This window comes from Electrophorus electricus, chromosome 11 (assembly GCF_041902795.1).
Source record: "Electrophorus electricus isolate QZ-2024a chromosome 11, ASM4190279v1, whole genome shotgun sequence".
NCBI lineage: Eukaryota > Metazoa > Chordata > Actinopteri > Gymnotiformes > Gymnotidae > Electrophorus > Electrophorus electricus.
This window is the reverse complement of record NC_137507.1, coordinates 22,451,054-22,474,165: the sequence shown is the minus strand read 5'-3', so window position 1 is coordinate 22,474,165 and position 23,112 is coordinate 22,451,054. Positions and strand designations below refer to the sequence as shown.

The following is a 23,112-nucleotide window of genomic DNA, read 5'->3' as shown; positions in this document are numbered from 1 at the left end:
GGAGCGGAATAGTTTCGAAAATAATAGAGCAGCAGGAGGCATGCGTGATGGAGTTCTTGTTAGTGCAGCAAATATTTATTATTGATAATAATATAATTATTTCTCTGATAAGTACTTTTAATACTGACATGCACTTTTAGTCTATTTAAAAGTCTATTTAAAAATCTGCAAGGATGGAGCAAGGATTAGAGATGTCAGCAATGATTCCGGCTTTGCAAGAGCTAGCAAGGTAGCCTGTCTGTTTTTGTTAGCTATCGAATGTGTCTGTACAGTAGAGTATGTACTAGTTGTATTCTCTTTTCATGGACATTCTTCAATTTTGTTGAAATTAACGTTAACAAAATTTCCAATTTTCAGTGCCAGTTCAGTGGAGTACAACCATGCTGTGCAGAAACCACGTCAAATTTTATGTCAGTTCATTGACAGAATACTGACTGATGTTGATGTTGGTAAGCAGCCGGTTAATGAGTTTTTTCTTTGTCTGTGATATATTAATATCTTGTCACTGTATACTATTTAAAGGCATCAGAGTTTCATTGTTTTCTCTTCTAATTTTAGTCGCTTTGGAATTGTGCAAAAAGACTAATTCTGAACCAGCCAGTGTTATGCTTTTGGATTTCGTTCAGCACATTATTAAGTCCTCATCGTTAATGTTCATAAACCCAGCATGTCAGTCGGAAAAGTTCAGAGATGTGGAAAACAGTTGCACTGGTAAATACTCTTTGTTCACCATGTTTATGCAATATAATTTCACTAGATTTAATTTGTATTTGCACATCTGACACTGACAAGCAAATTATATAACAAACTCTTTCCCACCTTTTCTAGATTTCAGTAAATGGATCATTGTCCGCCTACTGCGAATTGCCGCCACCCCAGAATGTGAGATTCTTCATGAGAAGATTGCCTTAGTTATCTGTTCCTTGCTTCAGCTCTTCAGGGCTAAGGGTCCAGTGACATTTGGCCTGTTGGGCAGAGAGCTCATATGTTTGACCCAGGATGTGATGTGTGTGAGCACCAGACAACCGCAGGTGCTTGCAGACACACCCCAACCATGGTGGCCTGTACCTGTGGAGCACTTCCGTGTTGTGCCCGCTGACACTGCTCTTTATCTGACTCCTACTGCCCTCCAGCTGTCCTCGAGGGCATCAGCCCATGCACTTCTAGCAACCACGCTCACGGTCCTTACCAACATCCTACAAGGGATCTTCTTCCCAAGGGAAGTGGGGAGAATATTGGAAGCTGCCTGTTTCGTCCTGTCCACCGGTAGCGCCAGACTAAGGGCTGTTGGCATGGAGCTGCTTGGTCGCATCATCACTTTTGGGGGATTCCCAGAGGACCACTCACAGACTTTCTTTGCTGCTTATTTGTACCTCCTGGACTCCTTTGCTGCCTGGAACCACTCCGACCTCACTGTGTGCGGCAAAGCATTCCAGAAGCTCTCCCGGTGTGTGTTCATCCCAGAGAAGGGCACACACAGCAGGTTTGAGAGGGTTCATCTCAACATGCTAATGGAGAGGCTACACACGCTCGTACTCAGTGGGGTCTTGGAGCGGATCAAGGTCACTGAGGTAAGGGGGACGCTGTGTGAGATCTTCTGCTTCATCCTGGAGTTTGTCCCCTTGGGATATGAGTCTGCTGCTGCAATCCGGAAAGAGAGGGTGACAGCAATCTGCAAAGCCATGGTTCATTCTGTTGGAGTTCTGAGAGGCCAGGAGGTAAAGGCATCATATCAGTAACTATGCCTTGAATTTTAATTGATTAAAAATACAGTAACCCTGTGGTAATTATCAACTAATGCTGGTTTTTTTTTTTTTTTTTTTTATATATATATATATATCTTAACAGTATGTGGAGGGTTATCTCTGTGCTGCTCTCAAAGCAGAGGGTCTTGCTATTCTCCAAGATGCCCAGAGCAATATCGGTGACTCAGAGGAGCCTAGTGATGATGAGGAGGAGATTCCAGCTAAGAAATTAAATCTCACCTCCCCAGCCTCGTCAGGGAGGGAGACAAGAACCCAGCCTGTGTAACTAAAAGCTCGATGGGACAGCTATTGCTGTCCCCCCCCGCCCCCAATATTCTCTCAAATGCTAGAAGCTCACATAAGTCCTATGTTGTTTTTGTAACCATGCTGACCTGTCCTGCCTACTGCCAGTCAGGTGGACATGAAGAGCAGGAGTGAGGTGTGGGCCGCCGTGGTTGACCGACTGGGGGAGCTCCAGTACCAGCTCCGGGAACCTGAAGCTCCGTGCGTGACCCTAATTGAGGGTTTAGCGCTCATTGTCCACCTGGCTGCTGTCTGCTCCAAGTATGACTTGCCTGAGCCCTCTGTATTTTAATGCAGGAGCCTGTTTGGCAGGGGGCAATGACTTGCGATCTTTTGATCCCCTTCATAGCGGCCGCGGCACGCCGTCGCCTAATGAGAAGACTGCAGGGCCTGCCGGTGCCACAGACCCAGCCCAGCTGGTCTGGCTGAACCCTAGATCTCTGACTCAGGTAGTGGAGAGCTGTCGCACATCCTTGGCCAACACTACTTGGAGTGCCAACTTGGAGCCACTGGTGGACAGTACTGTCAGGATCCTTGATGCCATCCTCTATCTGACTAGTGGGTCTTATGATTTTGAACACTTATATATAGATGAATTTAATTTGAGTTGATATTTTCTGTACCTTATGACTGGGGCAGTTGGGCGGTGTGTGTGTGTGTGTGTGTGTGTGTGTGTGTACTCGCGCATATATATATATATATATATATATATATATATATATATATATATATATATATATATATATATATATATATATATATATATATAAAATAAATAAATTTATTTTACCATGCCAGTTTTTTTGCATTCATTTGTGAACATTGCTTGTTCTGACTTTAGTTCCCCTAAAATGTGCTGTTTGTTTCCAGTCAACAGTAAGACTGATTCCAGCCTCTACTGCACTGTGTGCGCCCTGCTGTCGATTCCTTGGATGACGGACCACTCTTCCCCCTCGGCGTACCAGTCAGCCTCTTTCCCTCCAGCTTTGACCGGGCTGGCTCAGAAACTAGCACCTGCTTACTGTATGTCTTAAGTCTAGCGTGCTTGTTGTCTGTAAATGTAATCTAAATATCTGTTCTTATGCGACCAGTTAGCCTGTTTGTAACTTGAAGTACTTGGATTACTTTGCCGCAGCCCCACAAACCCGAGCCCACTGTGTGTTCCTTCTCGCCCTGCTCCCTGGGGAAGTGTGTGTGGACTGGCGCGCTACAGTGTACCACTGGGCTCTGCAGGACAACAGCGAGACAGAGCGGGCTGGTGCTGTCAGAGGCTTCCCCATCCTGCTCCATCAGCTTGGGGTCAAATCATATGGTCTCATCATTGAAGATCTAATGTATGTGTTTGTTTTTTATAAAATTTGTTTAAAATTTGGATAAAAATTCATAAAGGCTAGCTTGTTGCTAGTGTCTATATCATAGCACTACAAAACAAGTATGATATGGAAGAACTGTATATATCTGGGTTTGATTAATTCACAATATATTTGTAGGAGGGTTCGCAAGGTGTCTTCTTGTCCACAGTATCAGTTGAGAATAGATTCTGGATGGTAAGGATGGATAAATGATCAGAAGCATTGAGTATCAGCTTCACCTTCATCCACCATTCAGTTTGGCAGCTTGGATAAAAGTCTCAGGGCAGTGGTCTAACCAGGAATTAATTTCAGGGGGGATGAGGAAAAATACTAAGCAAAATCACCATGTAAAATTAAATTGGCCAGTGTAATGCCATACTATCATTACTAGAAGCAGATGTAGCATTCATAGAGTTGTGGGGGTTTTTTTTGTTTGTTTTGTTTTTAAATGTAAGGTATGATCTACTGTCAACAGCCATACCACATTAAAAACATTAATAGGCATAGGAAAATAACACTTATGGCAGTTCCATTGTTTTTGGCATATTTGCCAGAATGGAACTGAAGAAATTGCTCGCTTTATTTGTTTGTTTGTTTATTTATTTATTTATTTATTATTTATGAGACTGAGCTTCCATTGCAAGTGTAGTAGCTGGCTATAGCTTTCAAACAGAAATGGAAAAAATGCATTGTAAAGATTGGTTAATCCTATTCTCGTTGAATCAAATCAAAATTGATATAGTGCTTTTTACAAAAGATATTGTCACAAAGCAGCTTTACAAATGTCCAAGTCCAAGCCCCCAGTGAACAAGCCAAGGGTGATAGGGGCAAGGGAAAAACTCCCTAGAGCATGAGGAAGAAACCTTCAGAGGAAGCAAGGCTCAAAGGGTGGGTGGGTGGGGCATCCTCCTCTGGCCAACAACGGTCACCACAATAGTAATTTAAGAGAAATACACTGCCTGGCCAAAAAAAAGGTCACCACCTGGCTTTAACTAAGCAAATAGGTAAGAGCCTCCCATTGGATAATTACTGCATGGGTGATTGTTTCAGCTGGCACCAAGTCATTTAACCCTAACTGATGCAGTGAGTAGCTTCTTATTTGTTAAACAACCATGTCGAAAGACACATCCTGTGGTCATAGAAAAGATGTTAATCTGTTTCAGAAGGGTCAAATTACTGGCATGCATCAAGCTGAAAAAATATCTAAAGAGATTGCCGAAACTACTAAAATCGGGTTAACTGTCCAATGCATTATTAAAAAGTGGAAGGACAGTGGGGAAACATCATCTTCACAGAAGTAATGTGGTCAGAAAAAAATCTTGATTGATCATGATCGATGATCACTTAAACACATGGTGAAATCAAATTGTAGAAAAACAACAGAACTTTAGGAATATGTTTAATAGTGAAAGTAAGAGCATTTCCACAGGCACAATGCGAAGGGAATGCAAGGGATTGGGACTAAACAGCTGTGTAGCCTTAAGAAAACCACTTGTCAGTGAGGCTAACTGGCAAAAACAGCTTCAATTTGCTAGGGAGCATAAAGATTGGACTCTGGAGCAATGGAAGGTGGTCATGTGGTCTGATGAGTCCAGATTTACCCTATTCCAGAGTGATGGGCGCATCAGGGTAAAAAGAGAGGTGGCTGAGATGCACCCATCATCCCTAGTGCCTACCATACAAGCCTGTGGGGGCAGTGCTATGATCTGGGGTTGCTGCAGTTGGTCAGGTCTAGGTTCAGCAACGTTATGTGCCCAAAGAATGAGGTCAGCTGAATATACTGAATGACCAAGTTATTCCATCAATGGATTTTTTTCTTCCCTGATAGCATGGGCATATTTCAACATGACAATGGCAGAAATCATCGGGCTCAAATTGTGAAAGAGTGGTTCAGGGATCATGAGACATCATTTTCACACATGGATTGGCCACCACAGAGTCCAGACCTGAACCCCATTGAGAATCTTTGGGATGTGCTGGAGAAGACTTTGCGCAGTGGTGCAAATCTCCCATCATCAATACAAGATCTTGGGGTGGGTGGGAAATAAATGCAACTCGAGACAGAATTAATTGTTGTGACACTGTAGAAACTTGTGGAAACGATGCCACAGCCAATGCGTGCTGTAATCAAAGCTAAAGGCGGTCGAATGAAATATTAGTGTGTATGACCTTTTTTTTTTGGCCAGGCAGTGTAAATAACTAATAATAAAATGGAAAAAATAAGCAATTGATGTCTAGTCCAATTTGATAGAGGAACTACTCTTGTCCTGATGGTGTGCACGTGTCCTAAACCCATCCCGCAAGAGAACGTCCATTAAGGGCAACGGAGAAGTAGTTGGCTGGTGTGGAGGTTTGGTGGGCTACAGCAGGGGACATCAGGTGGTGATGGGAGTAGCTGTGTTGGCTGAGACAGTTTGAGGCTCAATAACATCATGACATCAGGGGTAGGTGTACCTTGGCAGAAAGAGAGACTGTCCTAAAATATTTAATTTAGGCATTCAAACCTGTCCACCACCCCCACAGCTACAGTAGTGTCTCAGGGTATAATACAAACTCATAACAAGGTCGTAGGTTTTTGACTTACTTTGGCACAACACATACATCACATCCATGTCAAATTACGTAGGAACAGGCTCCAGGACGGCTCCACCCGGGTGAAGGTGGAGATGGCTTCCATCACAGGCCCACTGGTCTGTTGTCTGGCCAAGAGCTCTCGCCTCCAGCTTCCTGAGGAGACATCTCCAGCTGACATGTTCCTTAGCTCTCGCATCTGTGTCTCCGCCACGCTCTCCGAGCGGCCAGCCCCCATCAGAGCCTCTGTCCTCACACCTTTCCTCCAACTGCTTAAATCTACTGAAGACTGCAAGGTCAAACAAGGTTAGCACTATATAGGTCAACAGATTCCAGGCTGTTCAAACGTGCTATTCCTTGTTTTTGCCGAAACAGTGTTGCAGTGTCTATAGTTTTTCAGAAAGCTTTGGAATACAGTTGAAATACAACATGTGGGTGTGTTTATGGAGCATAACTTTCTGTGTTTTTTTGTTCTAGCATTTATAGTGAACATACGTCAAATATGTAAGCATATAGACTTGGCTTGCAGTGACCCAGACACTAAATCACTGCTCAGTGCCCTGGTCAACCTCATAGAGGACCCACAACAGGATGTGCGGTTGGTCTTCAGCCAGAACATCAAGAACCTTCTGGAATCATGGAATGGAGATGGCTTCCTGAAGGAGGTGCCTTGACTTATCTTAATCTGGTCTGTATGTACCACCTTTGACTGGATTCATAATGGGATCTCCTCTTGGCCCACAGCTTCTGGTTTCCAGGTTAAAAGAGGCCTACACAAATGCAAAGACAACCAGAAACAATGAATTGAAAAACACTCTTATACTGACCACAGGCGAGATTGGGAGGTGAAAACATGTTTTTCATTTTGAAATGTGGGCAAAATCTACAATGTACATGCTTGTCTGTCTGTCTGACTATCTGTCTGGCTGACTTGTTTTTTTCTGTAGAGCAGCTGAGGGGAACCTGGTGTCCTTTGCCCTTCTGCGGCTTCTGCACTGCCTGCTGTCCAGGTCCACCCAGGTGTCTGTGGTGGCCTACACTGAGATCCAGGCACTAGCCACTTCCAGAGGCCTCAAGCTACAGTCCTTCTTCAACCAGTACAGGAACCCTGTCTGCCAGGTCAGTAGAGCCATAACCAAGGGCCTCCGCCTAATTTTTCTATACCTGAAAAAATTACCACACCAAAGTACCAAAAGTACCACACCAAAGATATGTTTTCACAGAAAGGCTCTGCATAGACATGGTCCAGAATCTTGTGTTGTACATTGCTAACCCACCAAAGTAACTCGTGTCAGGATTGAAAAAATGGGGATTTAAATACACAAGTGAGGTGGGTTTTGGATGGCACCTGACTGGCCATGTCCTTCCAGTTTCTTGTGGAGTCGCTGCATGCACGTCACGTCACAGCCCTACGCTCTACGCCCGACCAGAGCAGCGAGGCCCTGCTGGAGGAGGCCGCCCACCAGAGGGAGATGGCCCTGGACATCCTCTCCCATGTGGCCCATGTCTTTGACTTCCCAGACCTGAACCGCTTCCTCAACGTAAGACAGCTCCACCTCAACCTGTCCCTTAATTTTGCCAGCGGATAAAACCAGCCATATGTTAGTGTTAACCTAGTGGTTAGGACTTTGGGCTATTAATCTGAGTTCTGTACCTAGCTCACAAAGAATTTAATTGTACATGTATATATGACAAAATAAAGACATTCCATCTGGTCTATATCTTCTTATTAGCACTGTGCACATGGCATGATGTTAACTGGAGGCTGCTAGATCCTCTTCATTGTTAGCTGCGGTAAAATCAATTTTGATGAAAAAAGTATCTTGTATATAAATTGACTGTATGAAATTTTCAACCCTTTCTGTGTTACCAGCGTACTCTGCAGGTACTCCTGCCCTACCTGGCAGCCAAGGCCAGCCCCACGGCCTCTGCCCTCATCCGCACCATCGCCAAACAGCTGAATGTCAACCGCAGGGAGATCCTCATCAGCAACTTTAAATACATCTTTTCCCACCTGGTGTGCTCCTGTACAAAGGAAGAGTTGGAAAGGGCCTTCCATTACTTGAAGGTATGTTCTGCTAAAGGTGTTGGGGTAGGGAGAGACATGGACATTGACAGCACTTACACTAGGCAACAAATGTTTACTTTTTTCTTTTTTTTCTTTTTTTTTGGCCCACAAACTAAAATAGGTGGATCTTATAGTACTTTTTATGCTCAAATTCATCAAATTTAAAACTTTGAAATTTTACAATCTTACTATAAGGTGTGTTTTTAAGTCACAGAGCAGTTACATTTTACAATATGTATATTACATTTAAAATATATACAGACTTACTTGTAAATGTACAGGGGTATGATTTTTGCCTATATTTTATTTAAGCATTCAGCATTCCACAATGGCCTGCATACAACATACAAGGACTGCACTTTCTCTGGTACTTTTCCATGTAGTACAGAATGATATTCAGGTATACTGGTACAAAAAAAGGGTTCTGAATACATCAGTGTACAAAAATACACAGATATATTTTTGCAGGTTTGAAGGTTTGAGTGTAAATGCACTAGAAAGAAGCAGAGAGAGGTATAAGTTCTAGACCTAGAGAACCCTTATATGGAGAACAGGTGAACCAGGTGAAAAAAGGTGAACCAGCTGTTTCAATGAAATATTTCTCCTGCAGAACGAGACAGAGATTGAGCTGGGGAGTTTGCTCAGGCAGGACTTCCAGGGCCTCCACAATGAGCTTCTCCTGAGGCTAGGAGAGCACTATCAGCAGGTCTTTAATGGACTGGCCATCCTGGCCTCCTTTGCTTCCAATGACGATCCTTACCAGGGACCTCGGGAGATCACCACTCCTGAACACATGGTGCATCTGTCCTACTTTCCTCAGACCCTTTCTTATACCCAAAAGCTCTGTTTGAACTTTTTTGTGCTTTTCTGTTTTTGAATTATTTTACTTACTGCCTTAATTTAACTACTCTTGGAATTTTCTATGAACTTTAGTCAGACATCTCCAGCTTTAGATTGTAACAAGATCAATCTGTCTGCTGAGATCAGCTATTTGACATTTTTAATCTGTACTCAGTGTGCTGCTTGTCTTTTTTTTAACCGATGTGTGTAATTTTATTGTTTACTGCTCAAAAAGGCTTTTTGCAATTTTAGTAAAGTCCGTAGGGGAAACACATCTGTTTGTTATAGCTCTAAAAGACAAGATGTCTGCAAATTCTTGGCCTAAGTCCATACATTACAAAAACATCATTCACTCTGGCAATGTGGGTTCCAAAAATCCCAGCTCTGCTAGGTGTTCAACACACTGTTCATATGCGTGTTGATTCCCGTTTCTGTGCAGGCTTATTATCTCCAGCCGAAACTACTGGGCATCCTGGCTTTCTTCAATATGCAGCTTCTGAGCTCCAGTGCTGGAGAGAAGGACAGGAAGAAGATGGTGGGAACATCTCAGTAACTTTGGCCCTTCATACCAAACCATTTCCCGAGGAGTACATAGACTGAGGACAGGCTCCTTTTTTTGTTTTTAGGCCTTGAACAGTCTGGTGGCTCTGATGAAGATGATGGGTTCGAAGCACATCAGCTCAGTAAGGGTGAAGATGATGACTACTCTTAGAACTGGCCTGAGGTACAAGGAGGACTTCCCAGAACTCTGCTGCCAGTAAGCCACTTTTTCAGTATGTTGGGAACATTTTGAACCAAGGAGCCACCAACTCCCGTCCTGGTGAAACATACTGTTTGTTTCATGACAGTATCTCTGTGGCTAGAATAAAACCTGAACTCAAGAGATGAAGAATAGATCATTATCAAATGTCAAAAAAGGTATGTTAACATGCATGTACAAATAAAAGAAGGGGAAAATGGCTGTTTCTGACTGACCTTGTTTCAGAACCTGGGACTGTTTCGTGCGCTGTCTCGATTCGTCGTATCTGGGCCCGCTACTCAGTCACGTGATTGTTGCACTCTTACCCCTCATCTCCATCCAGCCTAAAGAGACAGCTGCCATTATGCACTACCTCATAGTGGAGAACAGGTGTGCTCTTTTGTTGTTCCCACCAATTACATGTCCTTTTTTCATATTTCTTTTAATTTTGGTTGAGTTTTTATCTTTTGCGATGAGCCCAGTAGGATATCTGTGTACTTTATCTAATCCCAGGAAGGAAGTAGAAGACTTTCTCCATGAAATTTACTTCCTTCCCGACCACCCAGAGCTGAAGGATGTCAACAAGGTCCTCCAAGACTACCGGAAGGTATGCTCCTAAAACTAGAGCTAGTAAAATCCACTTATCGGCCTACTGGTGGAGATCTGTCAGGGGGGGGGGTGTGGGAGAGGGGTGATGGTGATGATAAAGCTATGTGTGTGTGTTTATGTAGCAAACCTCAAAGAGCACAGACTTGCAGACAGCTCTCCAGCTCTCTATGCGTGCCATCCAGCACGAGAACGTGGACGTCCGCATCCATGCTCTCACCAGCCTGAAGGAGATGATGTACAAGAACCAGGTTGGAAAATCTCAGTGCACACACACACACTCACAAGCCCTATGATAATTGGTATTGATGGTGTGAAATGCTATACTTAAGGCAGAGCAAGAGTTATTTTCATGGCTAATACATGTATGATCTCTCACTGGTGATATTTTGCATGTTTTTGTCACCATTAAGGCTACACAACATATTGGTTTGTTAATCACTATCACAATATTGACCTCCACAATACTATTATCACTTAAGACTGCATCACGGAAATAAGCTCTCTGGCACATTGCAATATATCTTATTGTATTCTGTAAGCATCGTGACAAGTATTAGACATTATAAAAGGCAAAATAATTCTGGTAAAAGTAATGAAAGACAATCTGTAATCATCACATCAAGGCATCGTCACTGTTTTTAAATACGCCCCAAAGCAGATCCCAGACATAACACATATCAGGTAGAGAGTTTTTTTATTTTTTTTGGCTGAGGGTGACCATACACTGCCCCATGCAGGGCGCTCTGCTGAAGCGCGTGCTGGACAGCGAGACGGTAGAGCCGGTGATCTCGCAGTTGGTGACTGCGCTGCTGCGTGGCTGCCAGGACGTGAATCCCGAGGCCAGGCTGCTGTGCGGCGAGTGTCTGGGCGAGCTGGGCGCCATCGACCCTGGGCGCCTGGACCTGGCCACAGCTGACACGCGCGGTGCTGGCTCTGTGTTTGTGGTGCGTCTTACCATTTGCTTCCAGTGTCCTGCATGTTACAGTCATTCATCGAGTGGTAATCATTGTCCCGAAAAAAATCCTCCTAGTACTGGTGGTGCAGAATGCTTTTTGTTTGTTTGTTTGGGATCTGCAGAGCGGCATCGATGACCCGAACTTTGCCTTCGGGCTACTGACCGAGCTCACCAGGACATTTTTGGCATACGCAGACAACGTGCGGGCACAGGATGCTGCGGCTTATGCCATGCAGGTATGGAGACTGGTACTGACTGAGCTTTAGCAGCCTTCTGCACTTACTGTCAGAAACAAACAGTTCTGAGTTGCACATCTCGCATATGACCATTACTTTTTCCCATTCACATTGCAAAGGGAGGTGGCTGCCTGTAGTCTGCCACACGTGATGAACTCAAATTGAAATCGAAAGCGCAATAGAAAAATGGGAAATAAACAAAGCAGAGGAGACTTGGCATGAACTTGGAAACTAAACCGTGCAGGGACATGACCCATGAGAACTAATTTATATACACAGGGTAGTAAAGAGCCAAAAGGGCGACAGGTGTCGGTACTCACAAGGACTAGTTTATGTACACAGGGTAGTAATGAGCCAAAATGGCGATGGTGCCAGTACTCGGGAAGCAGATGGATAATGGTGGGTCACTGAGGATGTGGGCGATAACACTGGTGGTTTGTTGGACCCCCTCACAGAGTCTTGTAACGCACATCTGTGATGTGACATATGAAGTGAAAAGGAAACCAGTGAGAGGTTCTAAATGCAGTTTTTTATTACAACACACACAGCAAAATCCCTGGTGTTGATATAATAGCCACAGTGTCAAAACAATTCACATGTTCATTTGAGACCAGCTGGATTCATAGAAAAGCTGTAGGTGTTAAGTGGGTGTAAATGTAACATTTGGGATTTGGCAGCAATGAAACTGCAAATTGAGTGAAAAGCAGATCCAGGTTTTGCTAACAGTTACTGTATATAGTCAGCTTTGCTTATCGGTTTTATTGGCTTGGTCTTGCCATCTGACCAAAGTCATTTAGTCTTATGGAATATTAAGCATGAGAGGCTTGTTCCAGGAACTGCTGTCTATATTCGAGTGTCGGGAGGGCCGCACAGATTCTCCAGGCCGGCGCCTCTGGAGAAGGTTTCCAGAACAGGTCCAAGAGATTCTGGAGCCACACCTAAACAGCAGGTCAGCCAAGTTCAAGTTCATTGTTTAAATCATTTCCATGAATATTATAATGAAATACTTTTTCTACGGTGCAAAACACCCCATAATACAATACAATACAATAGACAGCAATACTCACGGAAGAACCTCACTGCATATAACAGTATACACAGGATATGAAGTGTTTCATACATTGGTCCAAGTTAATTCATAAATGGTTCCTTTTGTCCTCCAAAGCAGTCTTCCTGAATATGCTGTTCTGTGTCAATCTAAGGTACAAGAGCTCCCAGAAAGTGGTTAAATGGTCCAAGCTGACGAAGCCCATATATCTCAGTAGCTGCGGCAGTAAATTCTCGGACTGGTCGGCTACGTGGGCAGGGTACCTCATCAGCAAGGTGCGCCCTAGAAAGGCAGCCCTCCGCCATAGCCATTTATGATATGAAACAGCATTTTCTCTGGTTAAAAAAGACCAAGGGTAGATATAAAACACGTGTACTCTATTCTTAGGTCAGGCACGAGCTGGCCAGCAAGGTGTTTAACTGCTGCAGCTTCATTATCAAGCATGATTACAGAGTGACCATCTACCTGCTGCCCCACATCCTGGTCTACGTGCTGCTGGGGTCCACGCCAGAGGAACAGCAAGAGGTGAGGGTCCTGAGAGTGCTGCGCAGGCCATGGGGTCCATTTTTGTTCTGGATATGGATTTCCGTGCAACATGCTTCTATGTGGCTGTGTGCTGTAGAAAGCAGTACACAGATTGAATTGGACCGATTTAACACTGTTCTTGTAATGACACTTTTATAGGAAGAGCAGAAGCTTTTTTTCAGTACTGAAAAGCATGAGTGTGAGAGGAGAAAAAAACCCTCCTCATACTTGCTGTTTTTCTGTCTCTGCGGTGTGTGTGTCTGTCTGTCTGTGTGTGTGTGTGTGTGTGTGTGTGTGTGTGTGTGTGTTTAATCCCCCCCCAAAGGTGACGGAAGAGATAATGGCCGTGCTGAAGGAGGATGACATGCGGCTATCGCGGCTGCAGGAGCATGCCTCCGGCCTGTGCCAGCTCAGCACACAAACTGTCTTCTCTGTGCTGGACCATCTGACCCAGTGGGGACGGCACAAGCTGCAGACCCTGAGTGCTGCCAAAAGCTCGGGCCGCTTCGTCCGTGAGCAGCACCAGCTGCGTGATGCAGGTGAGGCCATGCTCCAGCTCCATCTGACCACAGCTGCACTCGCACACGTCCTTTGGGGAACTCTTGCACAGACCTTTTTTTTTTTTTTTTTGCTGTAAATTGGAAGGGTGAACATATAGCACTGAGATGTTATTACCATGTAGAATGACCTTATGATTCATATATATCAGGGTGTAATGGCAACATACGCATGGGTTATTGCAAATGTATTGTTGTTCTTCACTGTTTTTAAATATAAATGATCCCTTTAGGAGTTAGAGTTAAGCCTCTCAAGTTTGAGATTAACTTAGCCCTTGCTTTAGGGTTTTTCCATGCTTCCTGCTTCCGGAAAATTCCTCCTCGTTGCCAGCGCAATCAGTAGCCACCACCACGAAACGAATTGCTCAACTTGTATGAAGCGTTCGGAAGGGCATAGCGCTTGGTGCTGGTGCTTTGCCGTTGATGGTGTGGTGGCTGCCGCATGCAGGGGTGGATGTGGAGAACAGCGAGTATCAGTGTGTGGTGGCCTTCCTGAACCACATCCCCGAGGACGTGCTGGCCAAGGCATCATTCCGCTCCAGAGCATACACGCGTGCCGTCATGCACTTCGAGTCCTTCATCAGGGAGAAGAAGCAGAACATTCAGGATCATCTCACCTTCCTGCAGGTAACACTAAATGGATTCTTTTCATGGGAACCCCATCTGTAGTGCTTAAAAACGGTGCCTCTCTCATGGGGGATCAGGGTCCAATCCTAATCCAGGAAAGTGCTTCATGCTATACCAATAAGAGCCCTTGGGCAAGTCTCCTAACACTACATTCACTTACCTCTGTAGTTAGCATGATTGAAATTGTAAGCCGCTCTGGATAAGGGCGTCAAATGCAACGTTTTTAACAAAAAAAAGTTCCCAGAACAGTACTAGTGCTCCCATATTGACCTCACTTTCTGAACGTGTCTTGCTTGCACACTAGGCGCTGTATGCTGCCATGCATGAGCCCGATGGCGTGAGGGGGGTCTACGCCCTGAGGAAAGAGGAACCATCACTGCGAGAGCAGATCCTTGAGCATGAGAGTATAGGCCTGCTGCGAGAGTCTACAGCCTGCTACGACCGGGCCATGCAGCTGGAACCTGACCAGGCTAGCAACACACACACTCCTATGCACATCCCTAACAGTTGCATTTGTTTCTTTGTGGATTCTCCTCTTGAAGCTTATTAGCATTTCTTAGTTATTTTTAGCTGTATTACATTTGGTATTTGGAAAAAACCTTGGGGAATGAAATATAAATGCAGTTGTTTTGACTTTTTTGGTGAGTAGATTTGTAAATTGTTCTTTGTTTCACCCCTTACCTTTTTAACTATACAGATAATGCATTACCATGGAGTGATGAACTCCATGTTGGGTCTTGGGCAACTTTCTACTGTTATGACCCAAGTCAATGGAGTATTGGCAAACAGGTAAAGCCCACACACTTCATGCACTTTTGCACTAAAGAATTATACTATGTTTAATGGAGTACAGCCATTATCATGGTAAATGCTCCCTTTTTTAACTTTTCTCATTCCCTGTGTAAAGACCTCGGTGGAAATCGGACCTGAACACCTATCGCGTGGAGGCAGCATGGAAGCTGTCAAAGTGGGATTTGGTAGAGGACTACCTGGCATCTGGTAAATTCCCTACTGCTCCGCTTTTAAATTGAAATGTTGTAGCAGATAAGATGCTCTGCTTTACTGATCTTTCATTGTGCAGATAAGAAATCCAACACGTGGGGTGTGCGGCTGGGTCAGATGCTGCTGGCTGCCAAGAAGCAGGAGTCTGAGTGCTTCTATGAAAAGCTAAAGCTTGCCAGAAAAGAGCAGGTGGTCCCTCTTTCAGCTGCCAGTTTTGAGTGTGGGACCTACCAGAGAGGATATGAATACATAGTCAGGTATGTAGGTCCTGAGAGGAGGAATGCCTGTGTGTATAGGATTATTTCCAGTTGCCCATTACCCAACAGTCTACACTTATTGACCCATAATAGCGTTAACACATGTTTTCAGAGAGATTATAAATCAAAAACAAAGCTCTTATTCTCTCCTTCAAAGCATTGAGACCCTTTAGTCAATACCTTCTAAAAGTCCAGTGTTCTTTTGGCTACATGTTTTAGGTCATTGTCATGTTGAAAGGTAAATCGTCACCACAGTCTGAGTTTGGGTGAACTGTGTATAAGGTTCTCTTCAAGGATATTCCTGTAGTTGTCCACATTCATCTTTCCCTCAGTTTCTGTCTACCACTGTTAAGCAACTCCATAGCATGACATTGCACCCACCATATCTCACTATAGAAATGGTATTGGCCAGGTGTGGTGCACTGCCTGTATTTCACCAGACAGTGCTTGCTGTTCTGCCTCATAGAGTTCAGTTTTCATCAGACCAGAGAATCTGTTTCCCATTTCTTTGGCCAGAGTTCTTTACATGATGTTTATTCAACTTCAAATATGGTTTTACTTAACGGTGGCTTTTGTCTCACCACTCTGCCATATAAGAGCCTGAGTTATGTAGTGCTGCAGAGAGAGTTGTCTGTCAAATAAGTTTTACAATCTCTGCACAAGAGTTTTGGAGTTCTTTTAGAGTGACCACTGGGTTCCCTTTTACCTCCCTGACCAAGGCCTTTCTTGTCTGGATGCCTAGTTTTGATGGACATCCAACTTTAGGAAGGTTTAGCCAAGATTCTTCTGTTTCAAAATTATTGAGTCCAGTGTGGACCTGGGAACGATGAAGACCTTAGATATAGTTTTATATCCTTGCCTTGATCTATACCTTGCCACAATTTGATCATGAACATCCACAGACATCTTTGGACTTCATGGGTTGCTTTATATCCTGACAATACAGTGTAAATTGTGGGCCTTTAGATCCAGGTATGTGCGTTTCCAAATTATGTTCTATCAGTTCATATTGCAATAGGTGGACTCCAGCTGAGTTTTAGACCCATCTCAAGGATAAAGTAACCAGCATGTACTTTGGAGTGCCAGAGAAAAGGCTCTGAATGCTTTTTTTAAAATTCCAGCTTTTTATCTTAAATAAATTTTTGGAAATCTCTAAAACATTTGCACTTCATCATTATCATATTAAGTGTAGATTGATGGTTGAAAATAGCATTTATATCCATTCAAAATCAAATCCACAACACCATCAAGTGTACAACAAGTAAAAGGTTCTTTCTAAATCAACTGCATATATATATATATATATATATATATATATATATATATATATATATATATATATATATATATATATATATATATATATATAAATATACACACACACACACACATAATTCCTGCCCATACTATGCATATTATTGTGTTTGGGGGGTGGGGGGCGGTTACTGCTCATACAACCCAACCATGTTGAAATGAAACCAAGTTAAATATTGTAATGTTTATTACATCATATCACATTTTTATCACAATACCAAAAGCTAGTGCTATTTCAAATTTCTTAAATATATGAATTCCACACCACAATAATGCAGCGTTATATTGGCCGAACCTCAAATGCACCTGAATATGTTTCAGGCTGCACATGCTGAGCGAGCTAGAGCATGCCTTCACTGAGCTGCAGAACGAAAGTGGAGGAGCGGGAGACATGAGGACCCCGGAGCTGATGCTCAGCTGGGATGCTCGCCTCCTCATGATGCAGAATTCCTTCAGGGCCAAAGAGCCAATCCTGGCTCTGCGCCGGGCCCTGCTAAGCCTCAGCAAAGGGTAAGGGCACAATACCTTCCAGTGTCTGCCTAAAGCACATAAGAAGGACCACAATGGTCCTTCACTTCTCTCAGTTTAGAGTGAAAAATGTGGAATGAAGGGACTGACTCTGGCTGTTTTTTTGTACATTAAATCTAAAAATCAATATTTATATCTGTCTGTACTCCATGTAGCTAGTGTTACCATTTGACTTTGAGTTAGCTGTTTGATTTGGCTGGTTGACTTTGTCTCTATAGCCTTCCATTTTTGCTCTAGTTGTCTAGCAGTTGACTGACTTGTCACCGCAGGGCTTTGTATGAGGAGCAGGTAGGGGAGTGCTGGCTTCAGAGCGCCAGAGTTGCCCGGAGAGCTGGCCATCACCAGACAGCCTTCAACGCCCTCCTGAACGCTGAGAACTCCCACCTCTCTGAGCTCTTTGTGGAGAAGGCCAAGTGGCTCTGGTCCAAGGTACAGTTAATCCAGAAAGGTCCATAAATTGCCCCTTGTATTTACTTAGTCGTTTGCCACTTTATTAGAAACAATTACTGTGTGCTGACGTTCAATGCCCGATATCAAGCACATTTATCTTTCTAAATGCATTTATAAGTAAGTCTACTAAGTAACTTGTCAGTCTTTCATCACTGATCAGTTTTTGACCGCAAGGTGACCAGGTATTACTTTGATCGTGGAAAGTTTCCGTTAGAGCCGGGGTTATTAGGTGTTGTGGTTTACAGAAGTATCAACAACAGAAGTGTTGCTGTTCTTTTTACACACATTAGTGTCACTGATTAGTTTCTGTAATGCGTGCGCACACACACAAATATTAAAAATGCAGCAAATAATGATCTGTGATAAGAGAGCTTATATGGAGAGCTAGGTGCACTGAACTATGGCCAAGTCTCAGAGTGTACATTTACAGCATTTAACTGTAACAGCATTTGGCTGTTTTATCCAAAGCAACTTACAATTATGACTGGGTACAACTTGAGCAATTGAGGGGTAAGTGCCTTGCTCAGGGGCCCAACTGTTGGCAACTTGGCAGTGGTGTTGATACTATCAACACAAAGGTGTTGATTCCCATGGAGCACATATACAGATATATGACAAGTGACAAATCATGTAAATGTAAATGTTCTGACAGGGCGACGTACATCAGGCCCTGATTGTGCTGCAGAAGGGGGTGAAGCAGTGTTTCCCAGAGGAACAACTCCCCACTGACCCCAAGAGGATCCAGATTAAAGGGAAAGCCCTGCTGCTGGTCGGCAGATACATGGAAGAGACGGCCAACTCGGAGAGCAATGCGATCATGAAGATCTACAGGGTACTGCAGTCAGTTGTGCGCTTGTTCGAAACTCATTTTCTAGCATGCAACCAGAGAGTACATAAATACTCTCAAACACTTTCTTCTCACTGTAGGAGGTCACTACGCTTTTACCGGAGTGGGAAGATGGGAACTTTTACCTAGCAAAGTACTATGACAAACTGATGCCAATGATCACCGACAACAAAATGGAGAAGCAGGGAAACCTCATCCGCTACATTGTCACTTATTTTGGAAAGTATGGCAGGTTCCAGCTGTGATCTCCTGGCTCATTACTTTCTGTGTATCAAAACTGGGAAAGTAATTTTCCCTGTTTTTATGTAAATAAACTAAATAAAGTATCTATTTGTGATGTCATTCTAGAGCACTTCAGTTTGGGAACCAGTACATCTACCAGGCCATGCCCAGAATGCTCACACTCTGGCTTGATTTCGGAGCTAAAGTTTACGATGTAGAAAAAGGTAAGGTTCCTAATAAGTCATGGCATGAAACCTACTCAACATGGAGCTCCCAATGAACAATCTCCCTCTGGCTTCCAGCCGGCCGGTCAGACCGGGTACAGCTACGGGCGGACTTGAGCAAGATCAACGCGGTGATCAGCGAGCACACCGGCAACCTTTCGCCCTACCAGTTCCTCACCGCCTTCTCCCAGCTCATCTCCCGCATCTGTCACTCCAACGACGACGTGTTCGCCGTGCTCACTGAGATCATCGCCAAAGTGTTCCTAGCCTACCCACAGCAGGCAATGTGGATGATGGCTGCAGTGTCAAAGGTCAGAGACCTCACCGGTGCCTCGCCTACAGCTGGCCTTCCTGCCAGATTCTTACTTAGCACTTGGTTTAGTATGAGGGAAGTTGTTTGGATGGGTTGATTTGTTTGCTTGATTTTTGCGTTTTTACGTTTTCAGTCTTCCTACCCTACCCGTATGAACAGATGTAAGGAGATCTTGAAGAAAGCCGTCAACCTAAAAGGCACCTTTGGGAAATTCATTGGAGATGCCAACAGACTGACAGACAAGCTGGTTGAGCTCTGCAACAAAGCGGTGCGAAATAACATATACTATTGCTAAACTTCTCCATGTTTCCAATGTATCATAGATTAAAACTTAAATTGACTATTCAGAATTAGGTAGAAGCTTACATTAATAAAGCATGGCTGCATGATTGCCTAATGATTATCAAGTTAGATGGAAAATAAATGAATTCACACTTTCGAAGGAATGGTGGCTGCAATGGAGTTTGTCACCGGAAGCATACGGCTGAAAATGTGCTGTTCCAAAGTGGGTGGGCAGGTTTGAATTCCATGAGCAACATGCCTGGAAATTGAGGTTAATTAATTGCAGACCCCCTGTCAAGCCATTATTATACCTGGTTATTTTGTACCACTGGAAGCAAAAAGTTCCACTACTGCATGCATAGTATGTATTCATTGAGAAGTTTAAGTCAATGCAGGGCAACAATAACAAATATTCTCCTTTCCTGAAAAGCTACTTTAGAGAATGGTAAGAAATTCTCGCAGACTTCTTCAGTTGTCTTGTCTTTTCTGTGCATGTTGGAATTATAACAGTGTCTTTGAATAATTGAAAAGCACTTTTTAATAAAAAATGTTATTCATATTTAAAATTGCATTAATATTATTTTATCATGAGTAATAATTGTCACAGTATATTTGTTTACAGATATATTTGTCCAAACCCCTAAAGAACAAAGCCAATGGTGACCTCTTAACCCATTATATGATTCATGCTCTAACTTCTTTCGTTACTCTGTTGGCCAGGTGGATTCGAGTGGCTCCACTCTAAGCATGAGTGTGCACTTTAAAATGCTGAAGAGGCTGGTCGAGGAGCCTAGCTTCAGCGAGATACTCATCCCCCTGCAATCTGTACTCATTCCCACCCTGCCCTCCACCGGAGGTGCCAACCCCAACCACGACGCTTTCCCGGGTCACTGGGTCTACCTCGCTGGCTTCGATGACACCGTCAGTATTCATGCCCTTCACTGCTCTTAACCTTCGCTCGTGTCTCACGTGGTCTGAGGATGTGCCAATTTTCCGTCTTGAAGGTGGAGATCCTGGCATCGCTTCAGAAGCCGAAGAAGATTTCCCTGAAGGGCTCAGACGGGAAGTTCTACACCATGATGTGCAAGCCCAAAGATGACCTAAGGAAAGACTGCAGGCTCATGGAGTTCAACTGTCTAATTAACAAGGTACCTATTCACCTACTGGCTTTCTGTCATAAGGACATGATCCATCTTCACAGGATCCCCTGGTATATAGTTTCCCTGTCTGGCAGATCAGAGCTGTGGGTAACCTTTAGCTTGTTGAAGGCCTTACAAAATATGTGTTTAACCCACTGCCTTGTGTGCCAGTGCCTGAGGAAGGATGCGGAGTCGAGGAGGAGGGACCTTCACATACGCACATATGCGGTCATCCCTTTAAACGAGGAGTGCGGCATCATTGAGTGGGTGAACAACACAGCCGGCCTTCGCCACATCCTCACCAAACTCTACAAAGAGAAAGGTCTGCTTCTTACAGGCTTACATCTTAAATGTGCCACACACAGCAGATCACTTCCAATATCAGCTCAACCAGTGATCTGGCTGAATGGAGTGTGATGTTTTAGCTGTGTTGTGTAGGGACTGATGTGCGTCTTTGTCTTTTGTAGTTGGATTTTGTGATCATTCCTACTAACAATTCAGTCTCGTCATATCAGGGCTGTACATGACTGGTAAGGAGCTGCGGAAGATGATTTTGCCCAAAACAGCCTCCCTTCAGGAGAAGCTGAGGTTGCACAAAGATGTACTGTGTGCTAGACATCCTCCTGTGTTTCACGAATGGTTTCTGAGGACTTTCCCGGACCCCACCTCATGGTATAGCAATCTGTTATCACTAGGCTCTCAACGTGCGGTTTTCTTGAATAATTTATACAGTGCCAAATTAAGACATAGGTTTTCTAGAATTTGGTCTTCTCCAACTATGTGCATTTCCAGAAGATGTGGGTGAAATTGAGATATAAGCAATCTTTGTTGTCAAGGTCTGTTTTTAGGTGTGTGTGTGTGTGTGTGTGTGTGTGTGTGTGTGTGTGTGTGTGTGTGTGTGTGTGTGTGTGTGTGTGTGTGTGTGTGTGTGTGTGTGTGTGTGTGTGTGAGAGAGAGAGAGTTATGTAAGAGTTTGGCACTTCCTTTTGCAGGTACAACAGCAGGTCTGCTTACTGCCGCTCCACTGCTGTCATGTCCATGGTGGGCTACATCCTGGGCCTTGGCGATCGCCACGGAGAAAACATTCTGTTCGACTCTCTCACTGGAGAGTGTGTCCATGTGGATTTCAACTGCCTGTTCAACAAGGTTAGATTTGGCGGTTCATTCATTACTTTCATGAATGGAATTGACATCCACAGGGTGCAGATCTGAAATGCGGCATGGGTTTCAGGGAGAGACGTTTGACGTTCCGGAGGTGGTGCCATTCCGTCTGACGCAGAACATGGTGCACGCGATGGGACCAATGGGGACGGAGGGCCTGTTCCGTCAGGCCTGCGAGGTCACGCTGCGACTCATGAGAGACCAGAGAGAACCACTCATGAGGTTAACACCTTCCCTTAGACACACCCCTACACAGACACACACCTGTGTTGCTTTGAAATGTCCCAGGCTAATATTCATAGTTGAGGGGTAGTGCATGTGCAGGATCACATTTGTTGGGGAGGGGGTGATTTGTAAGTGTGTTCTACATTTCATCAAGTCATTTTAAGTTTGACCCTGCAATGTTTTCTTTTCTAAGTGTGCTGAAGACATTCCTGCATGACCCATTGGTGGAGTGGAGTAAACCTGTGAAGGGCCCCTCGAAGACACAAGCCAATGAATCTGGGGAAATTGTCAATGAGAAGGTGTCTGGTTCTTTTCTAACACCCACCCACAGTGCTAGTAATCTGCATGGATATGCTATTGAATCATGCGATTTAAATTTATATCTTCATTTATATATGAATGTGCAATCTCACTGTCGGTGCTTGCAATTAGACTGGCTTTTAGGCCTTAGGATTTTAACATGACATACCACCATGTAGATTTTGAAGTCGCATGCATGCTATCTCCACTCAGGATTTTGATCATCATTTTCTAAACTTGTTCCGGTCTAGGCTAAGACTCATGTTCTGGACATTGACCAGCGGCTGCAGGGGGTGATCAAAAACAGGAACAAGGTGATGGGCCTGCCTCTGTCCATCGAGGGTCACGTGCACTATCTCATTCAGGAAGCCACAGATGACAACCTCTTGTGCCTCATGTATCTCGGCTGGGGCCCTTACCTCTGACAAACTTGATTGCACTTCAGACAAATGTATAAGAGTTCAGTTTTGAAGTTTCTCTTGCTTCTTTTGTAGAATGACACTGTTGTTTCCATTTTTTGATCATCTTCTGGCTGCCATGCGTTTTTCTTATAACAAATAAACTGAACTTTGTTATATTTGTTAGTTTATAAGTGAAATCTACATTAATAGTTATGACACAATTTCAGTTGAAGTTAAACTTTTGGTTAAAACAGTCTGATCTTATTGCATAT

At 43.9% G+C, this 23,112-nt stretch overlaps 1 protein-coding gene across 3 annotated transcripts; it reads left to right on the top strand.

The window, feature by feature from the left end:
• Positions 1–33: 33 nt before the first annotated feature.
• atr (ATR checkpoint kinase) lies at positions 34–23,016 on the top strand. Of its 3 annotated transcripts, XM_035527822.2 has the most exons (47): positions 34–229; positions 358–449; positions 559–711; positions 829–1,718; positions 1,849–2,027; positions 2,157–2,309; positions 2,398–2,606; positions 2,919–3,071; positions 3,184–3,382; positions 6,027–6,277; positions 6,449–6,636; positions 6,716–6,816; positions 6,919–7,090; positions 7,342–7,512; positions 7,845–8,039; positions 8,650–8,835; positions 9,319–9,414; positions 9,506–9,636; positions 9,865–10,008; positions 10,132–10,225; positions 10,350–10,475; positions 10,965–11,171; positions 11,305–11,418; positions 12,252–12,367; positions 12,621–12,741; positions 12,854–12,991; positions 13,317–13,530; positions 13,997–14,175; positions 14,480–14,644; positions 14,873–14,964; positions 15,083–15,174; positions 15,257–15,434; positions 17,070–17,258; positions 17,546–17,705; positions 18,379–18,558; positions 18,654–18,796; positions 18,922–19,019; positions 19,098–19,330; positions 19,466–19,600; positions 20,335–20,535; positions 20,619–20,762; positions 20,925–21,075; positions 21,269–21,425; positions 21,746–21,899; positions 21,985–22,136; positions 22,333–22,438; positions 22,691–23,016. In XM_035527822.2, the coding sequence occupies exons 1-47, from the start codon at positions 174–176 to the stop codon at positions 22,862–22,864; spliced, it is 7,932 nt and encodes a 2,643-aa protein (XP_035383715.2). In that variant the 5' UTR covers positions 34–173; the 3' UTR covers positions 22,865–23,016. The 3 variants fall into 3 exon arrangements, 2 of the variants coding, with proteins under 2 accessions (XP_035383715.2, XP_081578902.1); XR_014125840.1 differs by lacking the exons at positions 21,269–21,425; positions 22,691–23,016; XM_081722776.1 differs by lacking the exons at positions 21,746–21,899; positions 21,985–22,136; positions 22,333–22,438; positions 22,691–23,016 and having other exon boundaries at positions 21,221–21,352.
• Positions 23,017–23,112: the final 96 nt, after the last annotated feature.